This window comes from Xyrauchen texanus, chromosome 6 (assembly GCF_025860055.1).
Source record: "Xyrauchen texanus isolate HMW12.3.18 chromosome 6, RBS_HiC_50CHRs, whole genome shotgun sequence".
NCBI classification, from domain to species: domain Eukaryota; kingdom Metazoa; phylum Chordata; class Actinopteri; order Cypriniformes; family Catostomidae; genus Xyrauchen; species Xyrauchen texanus.
In genome coordinates, this window is record NC_068281.1 from 47085089 (window position 1) to 47106748 (window position 21660).

Below are 21660 nucleotides of genomic sequence, written 5' to 3' on the forward strand. Positions count from 1 at the left end.
TGGGTTGAGATCTGGTGACTGTGGGGGGCCATTTTAGTACAGTGAACTCATTGTCATGTTCAAGAAACCAATTTGAAATGATTCGAGCTTTGTGACATGGTGCATTATCCTGCTGGAAGTAGCCATCAGAGGATGGGTACATGGTGGCCATAAAGGGATGGACGTGGTCAGAAACAATGCTCAGGTAGGCCGTGGCATTTAAACGATGTCCAAATGGCACTAAGGGGCCTAAAGTGTGCCAAGAAAACAACCCCCACACCATTACACCACCACCACCAGCCTGCACAGTGGTAACAAGGCATGATGGATCCATGTTCTCATTCTCTACCATCTGAATGTCTCAACGGAAATCGAGACTCATCAGACCAGGCAACATTTTCCAGTCTTCAACTGTCCAATTTTGGTGAGCTCTTGCAAATTGTAGCCTCTTTTTCCTATTTGTAGTGGAGATGAGTGGTACCCGGTGGGGTCTTCTGCTGTTGTAGCCCATCCGCCTCAAGGTTGTGCGTGTTGTGGCTTCACAAATGCTTTGCTGCATACCTCGGTTGTAACGAGTGGTTATTTCAGGCAAAGTTGCTCTTCTATCAGCTTGAATCAGTCGGCCCATTCTCCTCTGACCTCTAGCATCAACAAGGCATTTTCGCCCACAGGACTGCCGCATACTGGATGTTTTTCCCTTTTCACACCATTCTTTGTAAACCCTAGAAATGGTTGTGCGTGAAAATCCCAGTTACTGAGCAGATTGTGAAATACACAGACCAGCCCGTCTGGCACCAACAACCATGCCACACTCAAAATTGCTTAAATCACCTTTCTTTCCCATTCTGACATTCAGTTTGGAGTTCAGGAGATTGTCTTGACCAGGACCACACCCCTAAATGCATTGAAGCAAATGCCATGTGATTGGTTGATTAGATAATTGCATTAATGAGAAATTGAACAGGTTTCCCTAATAATCCTTTAGGTGAGTGTATATATGCAATGGAAAGGAAAATAAATGGCTTTGTTGTGAGTCAGAACATCCTGGGGATTGCTTATGCAGCACTGGCAGAGAATGTGCTTGCATTTAATTTAACATCCTGGTGTGGTCATCTTAGCTGTAGACATGGAAACATCCTGGCTAGAGTGATTAACACAGCCCGTAAAATCATTGGCAAACTCTGAATTCAGTTGGGAGAGTTGTACAACACCAGAAGTAAAAAAGAAAAAGAAAGACAGATATATGGTTAGAGTAACTGACTATGTACCATTGAATTATTGAAAAATAATGCACACCCAAGGGGTAATGCAACCATGATGTGCAGCGGAATTATTATTTTTCAATAATTCAGTTGGCCAGAGTCAGTTATTCTGCTTATACCATGGTTACCACACCGTAAGACATCGTTCAGGGTTTTATCTCAACACATTTTCTGTTTTTTATTCCTAAAGTGCTCTTGTGAGTGGAACTACTTTCTTCCACCATGGAATAATCATTTCACTTTGATACAGTCCGAGCCTTCGTTGATATTTTGTAAATGTCACTTTAGAACTAGCAACGGAGGATTGCAAAGCCTACTGGAAAAACAAGGTAGTGTGTTTAAGCATGTGCGAGCACATTTGTGTGTGTGGTCAAAAGAGAGAAACTCCGAAACTGAGAGAGAACACGTGTATCACCATTTTTGTATATAGCTATTCCGTTGTAAACCTTAACAACCGTTTTCAACCCCACTGAAATGATGGCTGTGCATAATGCTTATATGTGTGTAGTGTAAGAGCGAAAGAGAGGGGGAGCGTGAGGGTTTATCAAGTCAAGTGGTTTTTATTGTCGTTCAACCATATACAGTTAGTACAGTACACAGAGAAACGAGACAATGTTCCTCCAGGACCATAGTGCTACATAAAACAACATAGGACAAACACAGAACCACATGAGACTACACAGACTAAATAACACCTATATAAAGTGCATGTGCAAAAAGTACGTGACAGTACAATGAATTACTAAAAATGTACAGGACAATAGACACAGTGAGAGACAGTGCAGCGCCGACCAGTACACAGTAGTGCAAAAAGATGACAGTTTCTAAAAATGCCAAATGTAAACATAACATACTATGAGATGGTGTTCTATGGACATAGCAGTTATTGAGGTAGCAGCCAGGTATAAAGTGACAATATTTAAAGTGCAACTCAGGACGCGTGCGTGCGTGCGTGCATCAGTCCAGTCTCTGAGTATTGAGGAGTCTGATGGCTTGGGGGAAGACGCTGTTACACAGTCTGGCCGTGAGGGCCCGCATGCTTCGGTACCTCTTGCCAGATGGCAGGAGGGTGAAGAGTTTGTGTGAGGGGTGTGTGGGGTCATCCACAATGCTGGTTGCTTTACGGATGCAGTGTTTTTTGTAAATGTCTTTGATGGAGGGAAGAGAGACCCCGATGATCTTCTCAGCTGTCCTCCCTATACTTTGCTGGGCTTTGCGGGCCAAAACGGTGCAAGTCCCAAACCAGGCAGTGATGCAGCTGCTCAGGATGCTCTCAATAGTCCCTCTATAGAATGTAGTGAGAATGGGGGGTGGGAGATGTGCTTTCCTCAGCCTTCGAAGAAAGTAGAGACGCTGCTGGGCTTTCTTGGTAATAGAGCTGGTGTTGAGGGACCAGGTGAGGTTCTCCGCCAGGTGAACACCAAGGAATTTGGTGCTCTTGACGATCTCCACAGAGGAGCCGTCGATGTTCAGTGGAGAGCGGTCACTCTGTGCTCTCCTAAAGTCAACAACCATCTCTCTTGTTTCGTCCACATTCAGAGACAGGTTGTTAGCTCTACACCAGTCCATTAGCCACTGAACCTCCTCTCTGTATGCTGACTCGTCCTTCTAGCTGATGAGACCCACCATGGTCATGTCATTAAACTCCTTAAACTTCGCACATGAGTTTTTCCTGTACTGTCAACCAATCAGAATCAGGTATTCAAAAGACCCGTGGTATAATATGTTTTATTCCACAGATCTTTTGAACGCTTGATGCTGATTGGTTGCCAGATGTTCTAAGTTGTGCAGTTATTCTCTAGTAAATGCACGCTATGAAGTAGTTCCAGGTCATGACCGGCCAGCGTTTCCATATCACTTCACTAAATTATTTCAGTCATTTCAAAGAGCCGTACAGGCTACCACAGCAAAATTACCAACTAAAACACAGACATTGATTAAGTAAATCTGATAAGAATGGCAATGTAAATAATATCCTATATTTTGTTTTTCATTTTCGGTTGAAAAGAACCCTTCTCGTCTCACCCACACATGATGACATGCACATAAGAGACTCAAGACGTGACAAACAATCAGACTCTTGGTATCAAGTCACCCCTGCAACTCGATCAGTAAACTTGTTTCTATATTATCCCGAACTTTAATAATATGCAAATGTTTCAATGTATTTCGCCCTAATCAGCCTTTCATAGTGGAAAGCACCCTCGCGATCCCCCTACCCCTCTTTTTCGCTCTCACAAACATGAACACACAGTCTGGAGCAAAGTCAGCGCACCTCTGCGACTCAGTGGGGTTGTAAACAGTTGTTTAGCTATGGAAAAGCTATACAAGAATGGCATCACTCGCAGCTGCTGAAAAGTAAACTTACATTTGGCAATTTGAAGCAATGCTCTTGCTCACAAATGCACACCCACAAAAATGCACAGACGCACAACATTGTATTTTGTTTATGCCATCCAAGGAACCACAGACAAACACAGGAAATCAGGGTGGAATGCCTACTGCAGCTTTAAGAGCACACAATTGTTTACAAGAGCACAACACTATCCTCTGTTATTTTGCTCTCAAAGTGCACCAGAATGTACAATGTACAAAATCTTCTTACGGGGAGGGTCGGACGTCCACCCCCCATAGTCTCACAAAATCCTGTGGAAAACACTGTATTTTGATTGTAAGGAAGGTGCCAGAGTGCAGAAAAAAACATAATAATCTCCGAACCTCCTCAAGTCCTAGAAACTCCCCTGCTACTTGCCATCACAGAGGGAAAAATTCATTCCAAACTTTACCAATATATCCTACAGGATAATGTCAGGGTGGCTGTGCGACAGCTGAAGCTCAGCATAAGTTGGGTGATGCAGCAGGATACTGACTCTAAACATCAAAGTAAAACCATTACAGAATGGATTCAAAAAAAGAAACTCCACCTTGTGGAGTGGCCCAGTCAGAGCCCTGACCTTAAGCCAATAGAGATGCTGTGGATTGATCTCAAGAGAGCCGTTCACACCACACATCCTAAAAATATGGATTTATCAATACAATACGGGACTTTTAATTATAAAGAAGCCCGAAATACACATGGGACTATTTTGAAATGTCGGCACATCCAGTTGTGAGCTCACTGACGGCTGATTAACTGAGAAAGTGAATCTGACTCAAACTGCTAACCTGAGCTCCTGCGTGCTAACCTGAGCTCCTGCGTTCAAACCCTATGTTTATTTTTTGGGGGTGAATTATGAAAAAGATCTGGTTCAAAAGAGTAATTTGGTCACAGCTCTCTCGTGCTGGGTTTGTTGTTGTGTGCGGTGCAGCGAGCTCGTCAGAAACAGAATGGGTAAAAAGTGGCTTGAGAGACACTGGTGCATATTCTAATGATGTATTTAATAACTCACAAGATGATATATGACAAAACCGCATATTAACGCAAACAACCCGACAATGGTGACTAGATTTTAAACTATAGTTGCAATAAATTATTTTTGGTTGCATTCGAGACCATTTTAGTCGCAGTCTGGAGCCCTGGATAGTGATCTGACTTTTGAAGCTCCAAATATCACAGTCAGCATAATTGTCATCACTACGACTTGTCTTCTTAGTATAAACAATCAGTTTGTGCGAAAAAAGATCAATATTTAAATACTCTATAAGTATAATCCAATGCTTCCTAGAGGGTTGAGTTCAAATGGTCTCTCCTGTGATGTATTTGCGTTGTCATGATACAGAGGTAATCTCACGTTCTCCACTCGGTTGAGACATCCAGGATAAGCACACAAATGCACCATTGTGAGAAAAGAAACAGATAAATACAAATCTAAACCAAAACCAACGAAGCTATTGTAGTGTTTCTCCTCCTCACTCGTAAACAGCGTTGCTCTTCTGGCTGTAACGCACGTGCCTCAGTTCTCGTGTTTTTCAAATGCCAATGCGATTATGTCAAACACACTTGCCACTGCAGAACGGAAGCATGATTTGGAGTTTAAAAAGGATGTATATCATTTTATTTTTACACCAAAAGCAATCGTGTTGAAGTAGAGGACATTAAATTAACAGCTGGTTTCTTATGGATGACATTTATGCTGACTGTCTGATTTTTGGAGCTTCAAACATTGGATCACTGTCCACTTGCATTTTAAGGACCTACTGAGCGAAGACATTTTTCAAACTTTCCTCAAATGTGTTCTGGTGAAGAAACAAAGTCATACACACCTGGGATATCATATATTTTGTGTGAACTATCCCTTTAAGCACATTGGGTCTGTTCCAAAACCTTGTGAGCATCCTCTGAAAGCAGCATTTTAAGACAGCATCAAGATGCTAACAATGTTCCAAAAGATAGGTATCTTAATTATGCTGCCTTTTAAGATATTTTCCTGGGGGAAGAATACATACAATGCTATCTATCACAGAATGCACCGTGATGAGTTTATTATGATAAAAAACTTACTCTTACGCAAAATGTGTAGGCATTTATGCAAGATGTATCTGAGATACTCAAATCACACTTCAGCAGTAATTATTGAAGAATAATAAAGAAAGGACACAAACCTATTTGTTCCTCAGTTTCTTCATTTTTCTCTCTGTGTGGTTCTGGATAACCCATGTCCTCTCTCTCCTCTTTAATAAAATCCATCTTTGCAGTAATATGTCAGAAATTGTTGACACACTTTGCAGTTTGTCCTGCTCTTCTGGAAACTCTTCTTCAATTCAAAGATGACAGGAATATTCAGAGCATTTATTGCTGAATTGATTTGGGAGTGGATTCACAATCACTGTGTGGTAGTGATGATCAGACCTGCCAACATTCAAAATAAATGTCAGAAATTCTTCTGTATTAACACCTTTAAGCCTTTCTGCTTTACATTTTAAATGTACAAAACACATAAATAAATGTAACAGTAAAAACAGATAGAAATAAGAAAAATAAAAGGAAGTAAAATGATTCTATTGGTAAACGGCTACAGTCAGTCACCCTCATTACCACAGACACTTATCAGGGCAAACATAACTGATAAAAAAGAAACATCAAGGACTTCAGAGATTATTACACTTTGGCTATCGCAGAGCAAGAAATAGTCTGTTTATCAGTCTATTTCACGTTCTCAATACTCAGAAGATTGTAAAGCAGACGTGAAAGCGATATTAATAAACTTGTACTCAGAATTATGTCTATTAAATTGTAATGCATAAAATTAAACATTATCAAAACTTGCAGTGGGGATTTAAAAGGCACGAATTGTAAATATAGCCCAGTAACATCCTCACACGAACCTGCAGCAGCTGATACACAACAAACATAAATATAACGAGAAAATGTGTTCCTGTAACTCTGAGATCTCTGCTAAACCAACACTCTGAACATATTCATTCAAGTAATCTCAATATCTACTGACGGAAAGTAAAAACTAAACCTGTAAATGAACAATACACAAACATTTACAACTATCAGCACCTCATAAAACGACAAAAAATTAATTCAATAACATTTTCTTGTAGTTGGAACACGTTTGTAAAGGTTTGCAGCAATCTTGAACGTTTTTCATAGTTTTATTCACATTAAAAGCTCAAGACAAACCTGAAACAGAGCAGACCGTTGAATCGCGGCTTTATGACGTCACAACAACACAACGTTTCATAAATTCAAAATAAAAGTCCTTCATACTACCTATTTCTTAAATCAAAATATTATCTGGGGGGTATAATTATTATATTTTGACTAATATAGTATCTTTATCGTTACTAAAATATTATTTAAAAAATGATTTGATGACCATTTCATAATTTTACAAAACACACTCATAATTTTATTCTATATGACCAACTTTATCAATATGTATCAGTTTCATCAGGCAATTCTGAGCAGTAGTGGAAGCATAGTTTTTAATTCTCTAAAAGATGCAGATTTTTGGACAGGAATACAAGCACCGTTTTATTTTTATTTTGTAACACTCATGCAACTGGACACAGAATTTTTTTTTTAAACATGAATATAACTATGATTATTAAAGGTTTAGTTCACCCAAAAATGAAAATTTACTCACCCTCAAGCCATCCTTGGTGTATATGACTTTCTTCTTTCAGCCAAACTAAAAAATATCCTGGCTCTTCCAAGCTTTATAATCGGATTGAATGGTACCTTAGATTTTGAAGCACAAAAAAGCACATCCATCAAAAAAGTAATCCCCACTCCAGGGGGTTAATAAAGGCCTTCTGAAGCGAAGAAAAATATCCATATTCATAACTTTATAAACTATAATCACTGGCTTCCGGTAACGGCCGTCCGCATGTTCACTGGCTTCCTCTATCCTCTGAGCTTCTGCATTCATCACTTCTCACCAGAGCTTACACTACGCCTACGTCATGTGCCGGAATTCGACTCTCTCGTGAACGAGTGGACGGCCGTTATATAACCCTTTAATATAAGCCTCTAAACTCTAATACAGTCACATCCAATGATGTTAGACATCGTCTGGCATCTCAATTTATTACAAATTTTAAGGGATACAATCCTGGGGGGGGGTCCAAGATGGCTGCCTGATCAGACGTGTTAGTGCAAAAAGGACTTTTAGTTATCTGTACACTGTGTTTGCTATTTTTAACATCTTCGAGTTAAAGTGTGCCATTGTACAGTGTCGCCATGGGGCGTAAACATGGCTATTCGAATTACTCTTCGGTTGTTGCTAAGCAGGCTAGTGATAACACATGCTCGGTAACCAGCAGTTGCCATTATTATGTAGTTTCTTGCGCGAGTGAGGAAGATATGTTTGGTTTAGCTGAAGATGAGTTTCCTTCATTGCCTATCAACCCAAGTAAATCGCCGATCTCGCAGCTGTTAAAAGATGACTTGTCAGCTGAATTGAGTGCTGTTTTTCAGAAGGTCACAAGTCTTGAATGGCATTTGGCTGATTTTGAACGGCCCATAGCTCAGATGCAGCGGAGGATGGATGAACCTATTGCAGGTTAAAATCTGCAATAGTGTTCTTCCTAGTGCACAGGACAAACTCCCAGATGTTATTGATGTGGTTCACATCTCGGGAAGATTCAGCAAGTGGGTATGGAACGACCCAGTGTGACCATTATGCAATTTTCCATTTGGTCTTACAGACACACTGTTTGGAAGGCTGCAAATAATTTTTCACATCTGAAAGATAATGGTCTGTGGTTCGTGGAGAATTTTTTAGCTGGAGATCGTGAAAGAAGGAAGCTGTGGCCGGAGGTCCAAAAGGCACGTTCGGAGGGGGAGACGGCATATTTCGTCGGAGGCAGAGCTTTCTAATGCTCAAATCATGAACATCTATAATGTATAGTCAGACACATGATCTTCAGTAAAAATAACATAATTTAATTCTTTACCAAGTTGCTGGAGGCAGATGGACCCTACTGTACATGACAACACGGCATGACAAGTTTTAATGTCACATCAAATGCGAAAAGCACACATTGGACATGTAACTCCTATCACTGTCCACCTCTGTTACAGCAGATCTTCATCTTAAAATGCACATGAATAATCATGTGTGGTCTGCTAAAAAACATTACATTAAATCAATGGAAAATGATGACAACTTTTGGAGATACTACAATTGAAAGAGGGTCTATTAATATGAGACCATCAGCAACTGTGGGAAATTAAATGTGATCTGATTTTAGTTTTTAGAAACCCCAACTGTGTCAAATGGTATTAAAAATAAAGGAATTACATTCAGTTCACATGACATACAGTAATATAAAATTAGCATGCACAGATCATGTAAATACCATTAAAATGAATCTTAAAATAAAATATATAGTAAACCTATAGCCTATTATCACAATATTAATAGAATATGAATGTTATACTCATAATGAAGTTCAGTGCATTAAATATAAATATAGGCGAGAGAGATCTAATATTATTGTTTAATTAAGCTTTTATATGTACGGTAGAACTTTATAGTTTTATTTATTAAAAATTCACACAATGATTCAGTATAAGTTCTGTCAAGCAAACTCACAGTCCTACACCAGTGTAGCTCCTATCGCTATTACGAGTGAAGATGAAATAATGCTTGTATGCAGTCATTAAAACTTCATGTTCTGCTTCACTGAAATATGGCACACCTTTCTTCTTAGCATCTTTTTCCATGGTGACTTATAGATTCAGTGATCCGAGAACGCTCACAAACTCTGAGTTTCAAACTCTTGGTTGAGTGAACTAACCCCATGCAGGTGCTATAGAACCCACAAACCATGAGTAGGCAAGTTTTGGGTTACTCAACCAAGAGTTGAGTTTATAAGTGATGGTAAATTAACCCTGCTTTCTGGAATACACCCCAGGGCATTATATACACAAGGATACATTTTGTAATGGAAGACAGGTGAAAACAATTGGCAACAGCTGGTAGTGATGAGGGCATAGTGGGATTTGGCAACATTGTTGCCGGTGATGTCTGGTAAAGACCTGCCCTACAACAGGCCTACAAGCCCTCAGTCCAGCCTCTCAGCCAGGCTTCTTCCATTACTAAAAATACTGTTGATTCAAATGATTTATTAAGTGCAGATAATCATGATATTGCTTTTACTGTACATTATATTGGCCAGCCCTAATGAGACACCAGCCACAGACCTGTAGTGGGCTTACCTGTGAAAAGCTAACCCTAAACATTTTGCAATGTACTACACCATGCACACAGTTTCAGAAACACTTATACATATTTCTAAAGTATGAATTTTTATATCTCTGCATAAATAAGGCAAGGAATCTCTGTATTTGTGTCTATTCGTCATTTTTCTTGACAACCACTCATCCGATCTAAATCAAACTCGGCAGGTGTATTGCTGGGGCAGAACCAAATAAGTGCAGTCTCGAGGTTGAAGTTGTTAGGATGAGTGGTCCTTTACTACAGTATGTCTTTGTCCTCAGCAAGGTTTTGTTATCAGGGGTGCTGAAAGCATGTTCACAACAGTGATCGTGTCTATGTTTTTCCACATCATAAATGTTATCCATGGTTAACATTTTAGATTTTCCTGTAATTGAGTCTTTTGTGTAACAAAGTTAATGTTTATTCTTAAATAATATCTGCTTCCTGCCCATAGGTTTGGGGTAAATAACTGATATAACAGAAGAAAATCGAGGGCAAATGTGTCACCTGTATTATATAATAATTAAAAAAAAAGATACACATCTAAATGCTTATTACACACATATATTATGTATTTGTTTAATTTAGTATTACAAAGTGAGGAAGGCAATGTTTAAGCCTTACACATAAGAGTGCAATAACAGTGAGGCATACAGTTTATTAACTCATCCTCCACTGTGGAAAGTAGTGTACGTGACATCAGAGTCACACACACTACCTTTAATCACTGCCTTGAGGCGATAAATTGTTTGTGCCCAAATGACACATAGACTATAGCATTGCTAGAAGACTATGACTATGTCATGATGACAGGTATATTGTTCAGGATGCTGAGTGTGAAGTTGTTTGAATGAGCGTTTCTCCAGAAAGCTGCAAGCCACAATCGGCCCTAACAAACAGCATGTTTTGAACAGCACTTGTTGTATTATTATCAGACACTCAATATTATCAATACTCAATTATACAAAGAAGCATTCAAATAGCTTGAATTATTCAACTGAATAATAAAAAAATACAACAACAACAAAGAGACTCAGCCTAATGTCGGTCTCCTCATCGCCCCTCTGTGTGGGTGTCATTCGGGGTGCGCCTGTAAGCATCCTGCCTGCTTTATTCAGGGGTACTGGACTAACTGTAACTCGCTGTTGTATACTGTCGACCCGACATAAATCAAAGACATTTAAAGTGCGAGTGATCAGCGGGAAATATATATATATATATATATATATATATATTTATTTATTTATTTTAAATGAGGGTCTGCGGGAGGCCTTAGTTAGCTTAAGAGTTAACATTAATTAATGCTAGCCCATCACTAATATTACCACGCAGCAAACTTTAATAGTAAAAATTAATAGAGCTGGCTACATGCCCAAGGTTCCTACTACCATATTTAGGGATCAGGTAGTGAACCTGCAAGCTCTGCCACGGAAGGAGGCAGACCCAGCCTTAGCGTTGCTGTGTCCGGTGCGCGCAGGTACAAATTTGCCTGCGATGGAATAGGTGCTCCACAGATTCTGATTATTCCAATATCCCCTGTGATGTATTTTCCGCGGTACAGTCCCCCTGTCAGCAGACCCATGTTTTCCTTGGGCAGAGCTCCCTCAGCCCCCTGGTAGCTGTGTTTGTAAAGCTCCTCTCCATTGAGGCAGGACCTACCACCGCGCCACTTCCATGTGTGGCTGGTAAGCCCATGTGATGTATTTGCCACATGTTAACCTCCCCTGTTGGGCAGGATGTGGTTTCTGTGGGATCTTTTCCCCCTGAAAGAATAGTGTAAGCCCGTTTATCGGTCCAATGACGGTCTCCAATAATATGGGTGAAGGTCTCTGCGCGTTACTGTCTTTCTTGTTATGCAACATCAATAGTAAATGACATACATTTTCTCTTATGTATTACCTCGTTATTTCATCTGACTCCATAAATGAAAAAGGTTTTAATGATATCTGAGTACCATTAAAAGTGAGCGAATGTTTGATTATTCTTTTAACTCCTTTAACTATATTTTACCCGTTTAGATTAAGAAACTATGTCGTTTGAGGTCCTCGCGTGTTTTTCTCCGCGGGTCTCACGATCACAAGCAGCCAGTATTGGATCATCAAACAGAGGTAATTGCTATATACTTGAGATCGGTCACGTTCAAGTTCACACAATCAAAGATACTTCAGTATAGCCCCATGGAATTGCATACACTTGAATGTAACTTAATATTTTCTTCAATAGAGGTCACGGCCACTATTACAGATGTAAGTTGACCAACATAACTTCTCTTGTAATAGCTTTGGATTGGCCATGTGTGGTTTCCCATGTACACTTATCTGGAGAAACATCAAATTAAAACAGAGGTAAGACACCCAAATTTAGATTGGTCAAGCAGCATTTGCTGTTCTAAACGGAAATTCCATTTTTGTCTTTGCAAACCAAGTGCACTTGAATCGATGCCAAATATTAGTCAAATATTAGTCAACATACGAATCGTTTAATCTGTTTGGGAAACACAATGTCAGTGTCAGTCAGAATCAAATCAAATGTTGACAATTTATTGGCCAGGTAACAATCAATTCATCAATTCCAATTAGACAGTGATAAGTCAAAGTTAGACATTTTATCAAAACGTAAGAAATTCAAATTGCAATCACCTGATATAAATTACACACAGTAAACTGTGTGGGCTCCTCGGACTACAGAGAGCCCTGAGCAATGTGTCACACCTCCTTAAATACCCAAACCATGGACAAAGGGGATTTTGGGAGTGGTTAGGTTTGGAAGTCCTGGGGACATACCTCATTAACATACAAGCAGGGATGGGGACAGACCAGAATTATAAAGCATTTGGCAAAGACCTCATAACTTTGTTGTCATTAAGTTTACAAACCTGGGAATAAGAGCACTATATCAGACGCACTGAGACATTTTAAATGGTTCCAAACATGTTACACTAGTTACATTATTTGCATACATCAGATATAGACTTTTGTTACATACAGATCTTAGGTGATTCTGAGCTGAAGAGGAATGGGTGAGGGGAGAGAGGAGAGAATGGGACAGATGTGGAAGGGCAAAAATGAGGTGTGAATTTGCAGTCTCCGCTCAGTGGGGTGTGGTGCCTCAGGAAGAGTTGCTAATTGCGAGAAAATTAGTTTGTTGATTTTCTCAAAGATCATACATTTGCTCTTTGCCTTTGAATGCAAACACATTGGCACCCTGCCTTACAATAGGATTGGAAAAGAACGCCACCCCCGATACGTTTTATAGCGTTAGATGGCCCCAGCCGCATCTAACACTCTATGGAATAAAACATAGAGAGAGAAAAGGCTGCAGCTGGCGTGGCCTGCTCCCAGGTTAGTTATGTCGTTTCCCTCCCTCAGGGATGTGGGGAACTAAATGACATCTCTTGGGGCCTGGGGTGCCGCCAGAAATTTTGGGCCGCATGACAAAAAAATCTAATTGGGCCCCTTTTGCGCAGCTGTTGTCACCACATCTCTAGGGCCTAACTTTGCCATCAAAAGCTTTACATAACTCTAATCAAAGGCTTGCAACTGTCTTGTTTCTTGTAGTTCAATACTAGTACTAGCACAATATTTACTGCTGGTGATTTGTAAATGCAAGTCTGCATAGAGTATGCAGTTCACTCTTTGATGCAAGATTAAAAGCCACCATAAAAAAGGCAATCCTTTACAGTCTCAATGTATTTTTATTGTAAAATTAATGACAGATTATAAAAAAAGGAAAAAAAACTAAATATATATTAACTTTTTATTCAAAGTAAATTAACATCATCATCTCAAAACAATGAAAACAGCATATTTTTTAACTTAACTGCACATATATGCCAACAACAAAATAAAGTTGACGTGTAAAATGGAATTTTCACATCAGGGTTATTATAGTGCTACAAAACAGATCAAGTGATCACTAAATCAATAGGTTTTGAGGTTTGGAATATGGTTATAAACTAACACTAACAGTGACATCAAATTAAAAGGTAAGTTAATAGCCATAGCCACACCATTTGAGAGCTATCACTAGACCTTGCTCAGCCTGACTCACCAAGAGCCCAGCGCTGAGCCTTCTTGCTAGCAAAGTCATTGATCTAGTCTTTGAAGTCTAGCTTTCTAGCCAATAATGGTCATTATGTGAGAAAATAATTTGTGTTTGATTTCTGTCATTAATAAATATTTCATTTTCTTTTTTGTTATGGTAAAAAGAGCAAGAGAGACAGAGAACCCCACACAGACTCCCTGGAATGATGCGAAGTCATTTACACGATGTTGCTCACCTTCTTCACAGGGACAGGGAGGGGTGCAGTTATGGGGAGACTGGGGTGCTGCTGACTCATCTGTTGTTAAGTCTGCTAAAAGGGGCATGGACAATGATTTAATATGAATATCTTGCTAAAAGTTTCCCTGTACTGATTAAATGTTGATCAAATGTAGGCTAACACCTGCAGCTAGCTAACTTATTTTTTTTTTTAGCTAACTAGCTTATTTCACTACAGAGACTGAGCGCAACGCGTCATAATCTGAAGACCACGCCCACCGGGAGGGAAGACAATCCAACCGTCTCCGTTGACTTTGCATTGCGAGAGGCTGCCTCCTTGTCATTTATGATATATAACAAAAGACAGAAAATGCCTAATTAAACCCAGAAATACATTTTTATAAGTTTCAGAACCATAAAAGCCAGCCTTTAAGGAGACAAAAGTAGATACAGGCAATAAGACGTGAAGCATCAGAAGGAAGAATGGGTAAATTGAATATATCTCCTCCTCTCAGGTTCACATAGGGTGGTGAAATAAGCAACCGACATGGTTAAAATTATGAATGTTTTTTTCTTTTTACAATATCATGTCGCGTTCCAGTGGGCGTAGTTCTCAGAGTAGTTCGGGTAGTAGTCTCCTTTTATGTCCTGAAACAAACAATTTAAAAAATTATAAAAAATATATAAAAAATTATTTCTGGGTTATTTAGCTTGTCTGCTGTATACCTAGTCACACAGCAGCTTTTAGACATTGTTTTGTTTTTTTGTTATAAGTCATAAATGACAAGGAGGCAGTCTCTCGCAATGCAAAGTCAATGGAGACGGTTGGGTTGTTCCGTGGCCTAAATACGCTCTGTCTCTATGGACAACAGGTTAATACCACTCACAGACTAAAGGCTACCCACCTTTCTTGGTGAAAAACTGGGTTACAGATTGACACCCTTTCCTTTGTCTTTCCTCTCTCTCTTTCCTCTCTTTCCTATTTTGAAAACCAGATTTTCTTATAACTACTCAACATTGCAATCTGTGTTTCTGGCGCATCGACTAACTGTCGGCAACTAAACACCATCATTCACTCACTGATGAGCGCGCTAAGGCAGGACCAAACCATTTCATGCAGATACAGGGTGGTCGGTCAATATGGATGTTTACTTTTTGGTCACTGGGGATATTTAACTTTTATTGCCAAAATAAGTAAAATCAAAGACATAATTAATTTTATTATTATTTGAAATATACTCAATGATGATGGTTTATATAGTGTATAATATAATAAAAAAATAATAATTATTTAAATGAGTTTTTACCTATTTGTTGGGGCCCCCTGTCAATCAGGGGCCCTTGGAATGGTCCTAACTTTTCCCCCCTATACGGCGCCCCTGCTTGGGGCATTGGGGAAGGTTAGATGCAGTCTGATGCACCTGCTATTAGTCCACGCAACACGTTCAATGTCGTGGCGTTTTTAAATGGGGACCCCTAGTGTCAATACATCGACACAACGTTGAGTGAGTGACAGACGGGGAGGGATTACCTTGGTTACTGTCGTAACCTCCATTCCCTGATGGAGGGAACGAGACGTTGTGTCCCTCTTGCCACAACACTGTACTAAGCCGCTGAAAGGGCCGGGAACTTACTCTCGGATCTTCAGCTCAAAACCTGTCTGAACATGAGTGGTGGTGGCGTGATGAGTGGTGGTGGCGTAGTGGCTAAAGCACAGGGCTGTTAATCAGATGGTCGCTGGTTCTAACCCTAAGGCCACCACCATTGTGCCCTTGAGCAAGGCACTTAACTCCAGGTTGCTCTGGGGGGATTGTCCCTGTAATAATTGCACTGTAAGTCGCTTTGGATAAAAGCGTCTGCCAAATGGATAAATGTAAATGAACAGATGCACACTTCCCTCCTTTTATACCCGTATGTCCGGATTCTGTTCGCCAATACTCATTGGCCTATTCTCAAAGATAAGAGGTAACCGAGGCTCTCAAGAGAGACCACTAGTGTCACTACATCGACACACTGTCTCGATCCCTCCATCAGGGAATGGACGATACGACAGTAACCGAGATGTTTATTTGAGTAATTGGGTCCTAACCAGTGTTATGATTGGCAGACAGATTGTTCTAAGGAGATGGAAGTCAGCTGGAGTGCCCTCATTTCAAGAGCGGTGCACAGAGATGGGGAGGGTGGCGGCAATCAAGGAAATGTCATGTAGAAGACTGGGGAACTTAGATTCATTTGATAGGAAATGGGGCATCTATTTGGCCTTCTGGGATGGCTTTTGGGGAGGGGCAGTAGAGAGAAAAGTATAGTTTTAAATGTGTGTTGGGAGATTAACTATATGTGAAGATGAAATGCTGGACATAGACAACCCCGTTCTCACCATAACTTACTACACTAAAGGCAATATTCTTCTGCAAGGCAATGAGGCAAACTTGAACTCATTTGAGGATACTGTTAGCCAGAGTAGATAAGGAGAGAGACATGACCCCTGCAAACTGCTCCGACTCGGAGGATGAGAGTGTAGAAAAACCCCCACCATCACCGTCTGAGCATCAGCTGAGAGACAGTGTGGCCCTGCTGGAACTGGACTTTATTGAGTTCAGAAAACACATTCAAAACAGACAGTCAGACACATACAACACAAACATCTGCATCCAACAGCTCAAAGATTAACTCCAGCAGCTGAAGAAAGAGAGCAGCTCCTCCATCACTAAACTCTCAGCAGCTCTCAAAGATCTTAAAGAAGAAAATCACACTCTCCGTGCACAGATTGACAAATTAACAGAAGACAAAGACAGTAAAGAAAAAAACCTCTCCAGAAAGTTTAAACAGGAGAATAGCAGAGATAGTACACCTCACTGCAGCACTACAATGCCTGTAACCCCCAAAAACGACACATACGCAGACACACAGTCTGCATCAAACACACAGACATCAGTGAAAACACAGGCCTCATCACCCCAGCCTCCTCACTGTAACCCATCAGACCCTGGTCCAGATGTTTTCCTTCTGATGGACTATAATGGGAAGTTTCTGGACCCACAGAAGCTCTTCCCACATCACAAAGTTTCAGCAAAACGATGCAGCACAACAGGCCACGCCCACCAGCTCCTGAGAGACTTCTCGGGAAATCCATCATGTGTGATTATTCACACTGGGACTAATGACCCTCACACACTGCACAACAGTACTGCTGATGCTGTGAAGAAAGTTGCAGAAATCACCAGCAAAATGTTTTGACATCAACAACATCAATGCTGAAATCTCACCAGGATGTTCTACGCTCCCAATGTGCACCTGGCCCACCACCACCACATCGGCCTCCACCACCTCTATGATGGAATTCACCTACACAAAGACGGAGTGCGTGTTTTTGCAAAGAACCTAAAGGATGCTGACCTGGGCCGCAATCCAACATCACTGAGCCCCTTTCCAACGACACCAGGACACTACCGGCCCATCCACCCCTACATGCCCAGATATGCCCCTTTGACCCCGGTGAGGAAAGACAACAGCTGGACAAGCAACTTACGTCATCCATTTGGCTTTACAGACCCAGAATAAACTTTTTTTTTAACTATCAAAGATGTTGACATTATTGTTCTCACTGAAACCTGGTGTCGACAGGATGTGCTTACCCACTGTCCCTCAGGCTACTATGAAATAATTGTGCCCTCAGTTAAATTAAGTACAGTCCATCGTGGTCGAGACTCGGGAGGGATTTTGGTGTGGTACAGGGAGGATCTGGCCAAACACATCTCTACTATTACACTAGGAAAATTCCACTGTTGGTTAAAATTAAATACTGAAATTGGCATTTGTACCACGGACACATATCTCTGTGCCATCTACAATCCTCCAGCAGAATCCCCTTACCATAAAAAGGAATATCTGAACAACATCCACACAGAGATTAGCCATTTCCAGGCCCAGGGAAATGTGCTGCTGTGTGGAGACTTTAATGCAAGAACTGGAACTGAACTGGATAATACTGACCCAAATGGCAATAAACATGTATTTGGCCAGAGCCCCCTGAGCCTGAAAATCCACTCTCAGATCATAACCAAACTAATATATATATTAAAAGACACCACACAGCAAAACAAAGAAGAATGGAGAACTGTCAAATGTATCAAGTCCAGCAGAGATACAGATGGACTCCAGACAGCTCAGACAAATATATCCAGGCCCTCAATTCTGAAGAACTGAAAAACCTAATCACTACATTCATTCACAAACTATTTGGAATGAACAAGGATGGTGTAAATTTGGCTACAAATGAAATCAATTATATATTTAAAAAAGCAGCCAAAAAACATCCTAAAAAACAACAAAAACGGAAAAGTGGTTTGACACAGACTGCAAAACATTAAGAAAACAACTCAGAAAGTTATCAAATCTGAAACATAATGAACCAAATAATACAGACATAAGAATTGACAGATTTGCCAATCCAAAACGGAGAAATCTGGAAAAAACAAACAAAAACTACAAATATAAACACAATAAAAAATAACCAATATCCATTTGACTTTCCAATCACATATGATGAATTAGTCCAAAAACTTAAAATCCAAATAAATTGCAAATACATTTTAAATTATTCAACCTTGTACTTAGTTCGGGCTGTTTCCCTGACATCTGGAGCCAAGGACTTAATACCCCAATTCACAAGAGTGGGGACAAATTGGACCCGAATAATTTCAGAGGCATTTGTGTGAGCAGTAATCTGGGGAAGTTATTTAATAGTATTTTAAATAATAGAATTGTAAACTTCCTTAACGAACACAATGTCCTGTGCAAGAGTCAGATTGGATTCCTTCCAAATTATAGAACTATGGACCACATTTACAGCCTACACACCCTAATCAATAAACACGTACACCAGACCAAACAAGGGAAAATATTTGCATGCTTTGTTGATTTCAAAAAGGCATTTGATTCTATTTGGCATGACGGACTATATTACAAATTATTACAAAGTGGTGTACAGGGTAAAGTTTATGACATCATTAAATCAATGTATTTGAACAACAAATGTGCAATAAAAATTGGCATCAAACAAACAGAGTTCTTCACCCAGAAGAGAGGAGTGCGGCAGGGCTGTAGTTTGAGTCCAACACTCTTCAACATTTACATTAATGAATTAGCGGTGCAGTTGGAACAGTCTACATCCCCTGGACTCACTCTGCAAGACAAAGTCATCAAGTTTTTGCTCAATGCAGATGACCTGGTACTGCGGTCACCCACTCCACAGGGACTACAGAAACATATGGACCTACTGGAGAACTACTGCCAGAACTGGGACCTGGCAGTAAACCTGAAGAAGACAAAAATTATGATCTGCAGGGCAGAATTAGGACGATTTCCAGTGATTATTAACATACAAAAAAGATCCAAAAACATTTTTGGATGCATTTAAAATCAAGTCCCACAGAGTCGCTTCATTTTAAAGCGCTACAAACCCAAGAACTGAATCCTGAAAAAAGTCTCCTCAGTCAGCTGGTTCTGAGACTCACTAACTCGGTTAACACTACTAACACTAACCAGCCTCAGACCAGCACTGCTTTACAACCAAACCTCAGAATAAATCAGATCATCAAACAATCTCAAATCACCTATCTGGAACACTGGGATCAAGAAACTAAAACACAAAGCAAATTACTATCGGACTCTAAAATCAAAGTATGAATTGGAAGAGTATCTCCTGACTGTCAGAGATACAAAGCAGAGACAGATCCTGAGCAAGTACAGGCTCAGTGAGCACAGTCTAGCCATCGAGAGAGGCAGACACAGAAAAACATGGTTACACAGAGAAGAAAGGGTGTGTGCTCACTGTATGTTGGGTGAGGTCGAGACAGAGGTGCACTTTCTACTTCACTGCCCAAAATTCCAAGATACAAGGGACATTTATATAGATAAATTAACAAACAGCATAGACAAATTTATAACCATGACAGAACAAGAACAAATTAATATAATACTTGGAGAGGGACACACAGCAGCACTGGCTGCAAGATACGTTTTAACGTGTCACAGCCTGAGAGATAGTGGGTGAATATTTGTTATGTGTTTTACCCCCATGTGTCACCCCAATGTTCACCACAATGACCCTCAGTTTATGTGTGTATATTCATTTATGTCTAAGTGGTCTTCAGTTATTTAAACACTGTGGTCTTCAGTAGTTCTGAACTTGTTTTTGTATTTATTTGTATTATTTATTTTTATATTTGTTAAACTAAATTTAATTATAGATTAAGATGTAGTTCTGTTTTTACACAACCTCTGCTTTGGCAATATTGTATTGTTTACATTCATGCCAATAAAGCCCCTTTGAATTTAATATATTCACGTGTAACCACAGGGATGTTTGTTGAGGGTCAGGGTGGGGTTAGGAATGGAAGGAGGAGGGGTAATAGTGGGGTTTAAATGTTTCTTCTGTGAGTATGTTTTTCTTTTCTTTGTTAATTGTATGAATCAATAAAAACTGTTAATCAGGAAGACTGGATAACCAGAAATTTCCTTGTACTCAATTCCGACAAAACAGAGGTACAAATTATTGGACAAAATGACCTCTAAAAATAAGACACTAAAATATAATTTGACTCTCAATGGATGAAGTGTTACATCATATTCTACAGCGAAGAACTTATGGTGTTATATTTGATACCAATCTGTCCTTTGAAAATCTAATTTCCAATGTTTCCAGAACAGCATTCTTCAACCTCAGAAATATTGCTAAGTTACGACATGTTCTCTGTTGCTGATGCCGAAAAACAAATTAATGCGTTCATGACCTCAAGACTAGGTCATGGCTCACCACCCCAAGATGGTTTCCTCTTTCAGGTGTTCCACCAAATGCTCAGGCACCTGTTGGCATAAGGGGTTTGAATCCTTTAGATGTATAACATGTTGCAGAACCTTGGTCTTCCCTGGTCTCTGTGAGAATAAGAATCGAAACTGGGCAAAGACTTGATGTAGGTCAGTTTGTTGGCTGGTGTTAGATGGATCACATCCATTTCTTTCTGCTTCTTCCAGATATCCAAGTTTCATTCAGACTTCAGCTCCTTCTGTACCTTGCATACCATAAATGCTGTAGCTGGGTGGTCTTCTCTCCATTCCTTGAGCAGATTAACATGGTAAACCTGTTTGCCCTTTTTATCAAGATGATACATCTCATATGTAACAGGCCCCATCTTTCGTGTGATGGTGTAGGGCAATTGCCACTTTGCCGGGAGCTTGCTGTTCAAGGTTGGCAGTAATAGGAGAACTTTCTGACCTGGCTTGTATTGTCTGTGGCATGCATACTGATCATACCACATTTATGCATTTTGGATTAAACCTCTCCTTGTAACACTCTAACCGGTCTCTCATCTCCAGGATGTACTGCACAGTTCCCTCTTCCTGAGTTTTTACTGTAGGGTCTTCCCAGGTCTTGTGCAGCGGGTCTAAGAGTCTAGGGAACTTCATGGCATGTGAAGAGGAGGAATGGTAGCCACTTATCCCAGTCTCTTCCTAAGTCACTGAAAAATTTCCTCTTTAACATT

At 40.1% G+C, this 21660-nt stretch overlaps 2 protein-coding genes across 3 annotated transcripts in view; both read right to left on the minus strand.

Moving 5' to 3' along the window:
- Positions 1-21660, minus strand: part of LOC127644548 (gastrula zinc finger protein XlCGF26.1-like) — a 91263-nt gene that overhangs the window by 44788 nt on the left and 24815 nt on the right. The window lies entirely within an intron of this gene.
- The window catches only part of LOC127644559 (gastrula zinc finger protein XlCGF7.1-like), a 120009-nt gene that overhangs the window by 4146 nt on the left and 94203 nt on the right, over positions 1-21660 (minus strand). Inside the window, exons 1-2 of one of the 2 annotated variants that reach the window (XM_052127779.1) lie at positions 6811-6853; positions 5784-6030 (exon numbers count right to left, since the gene is read on the minus strand). In XM_052127779.1, coding sequence (XP_051983739.1) covers positions 5784-5868 — 85 coding nt within the window. In that variant the 5' untranslated portion in view covers positions 5869-6030; positions 6811-6853. Of the gene's footprint in view, positions 1-5783; positions 6031-6810; positions 6854-21660 lie in introns of those variants that run through there. The other variant, XM_052127780.1, reaches the window with a different exon arrangement.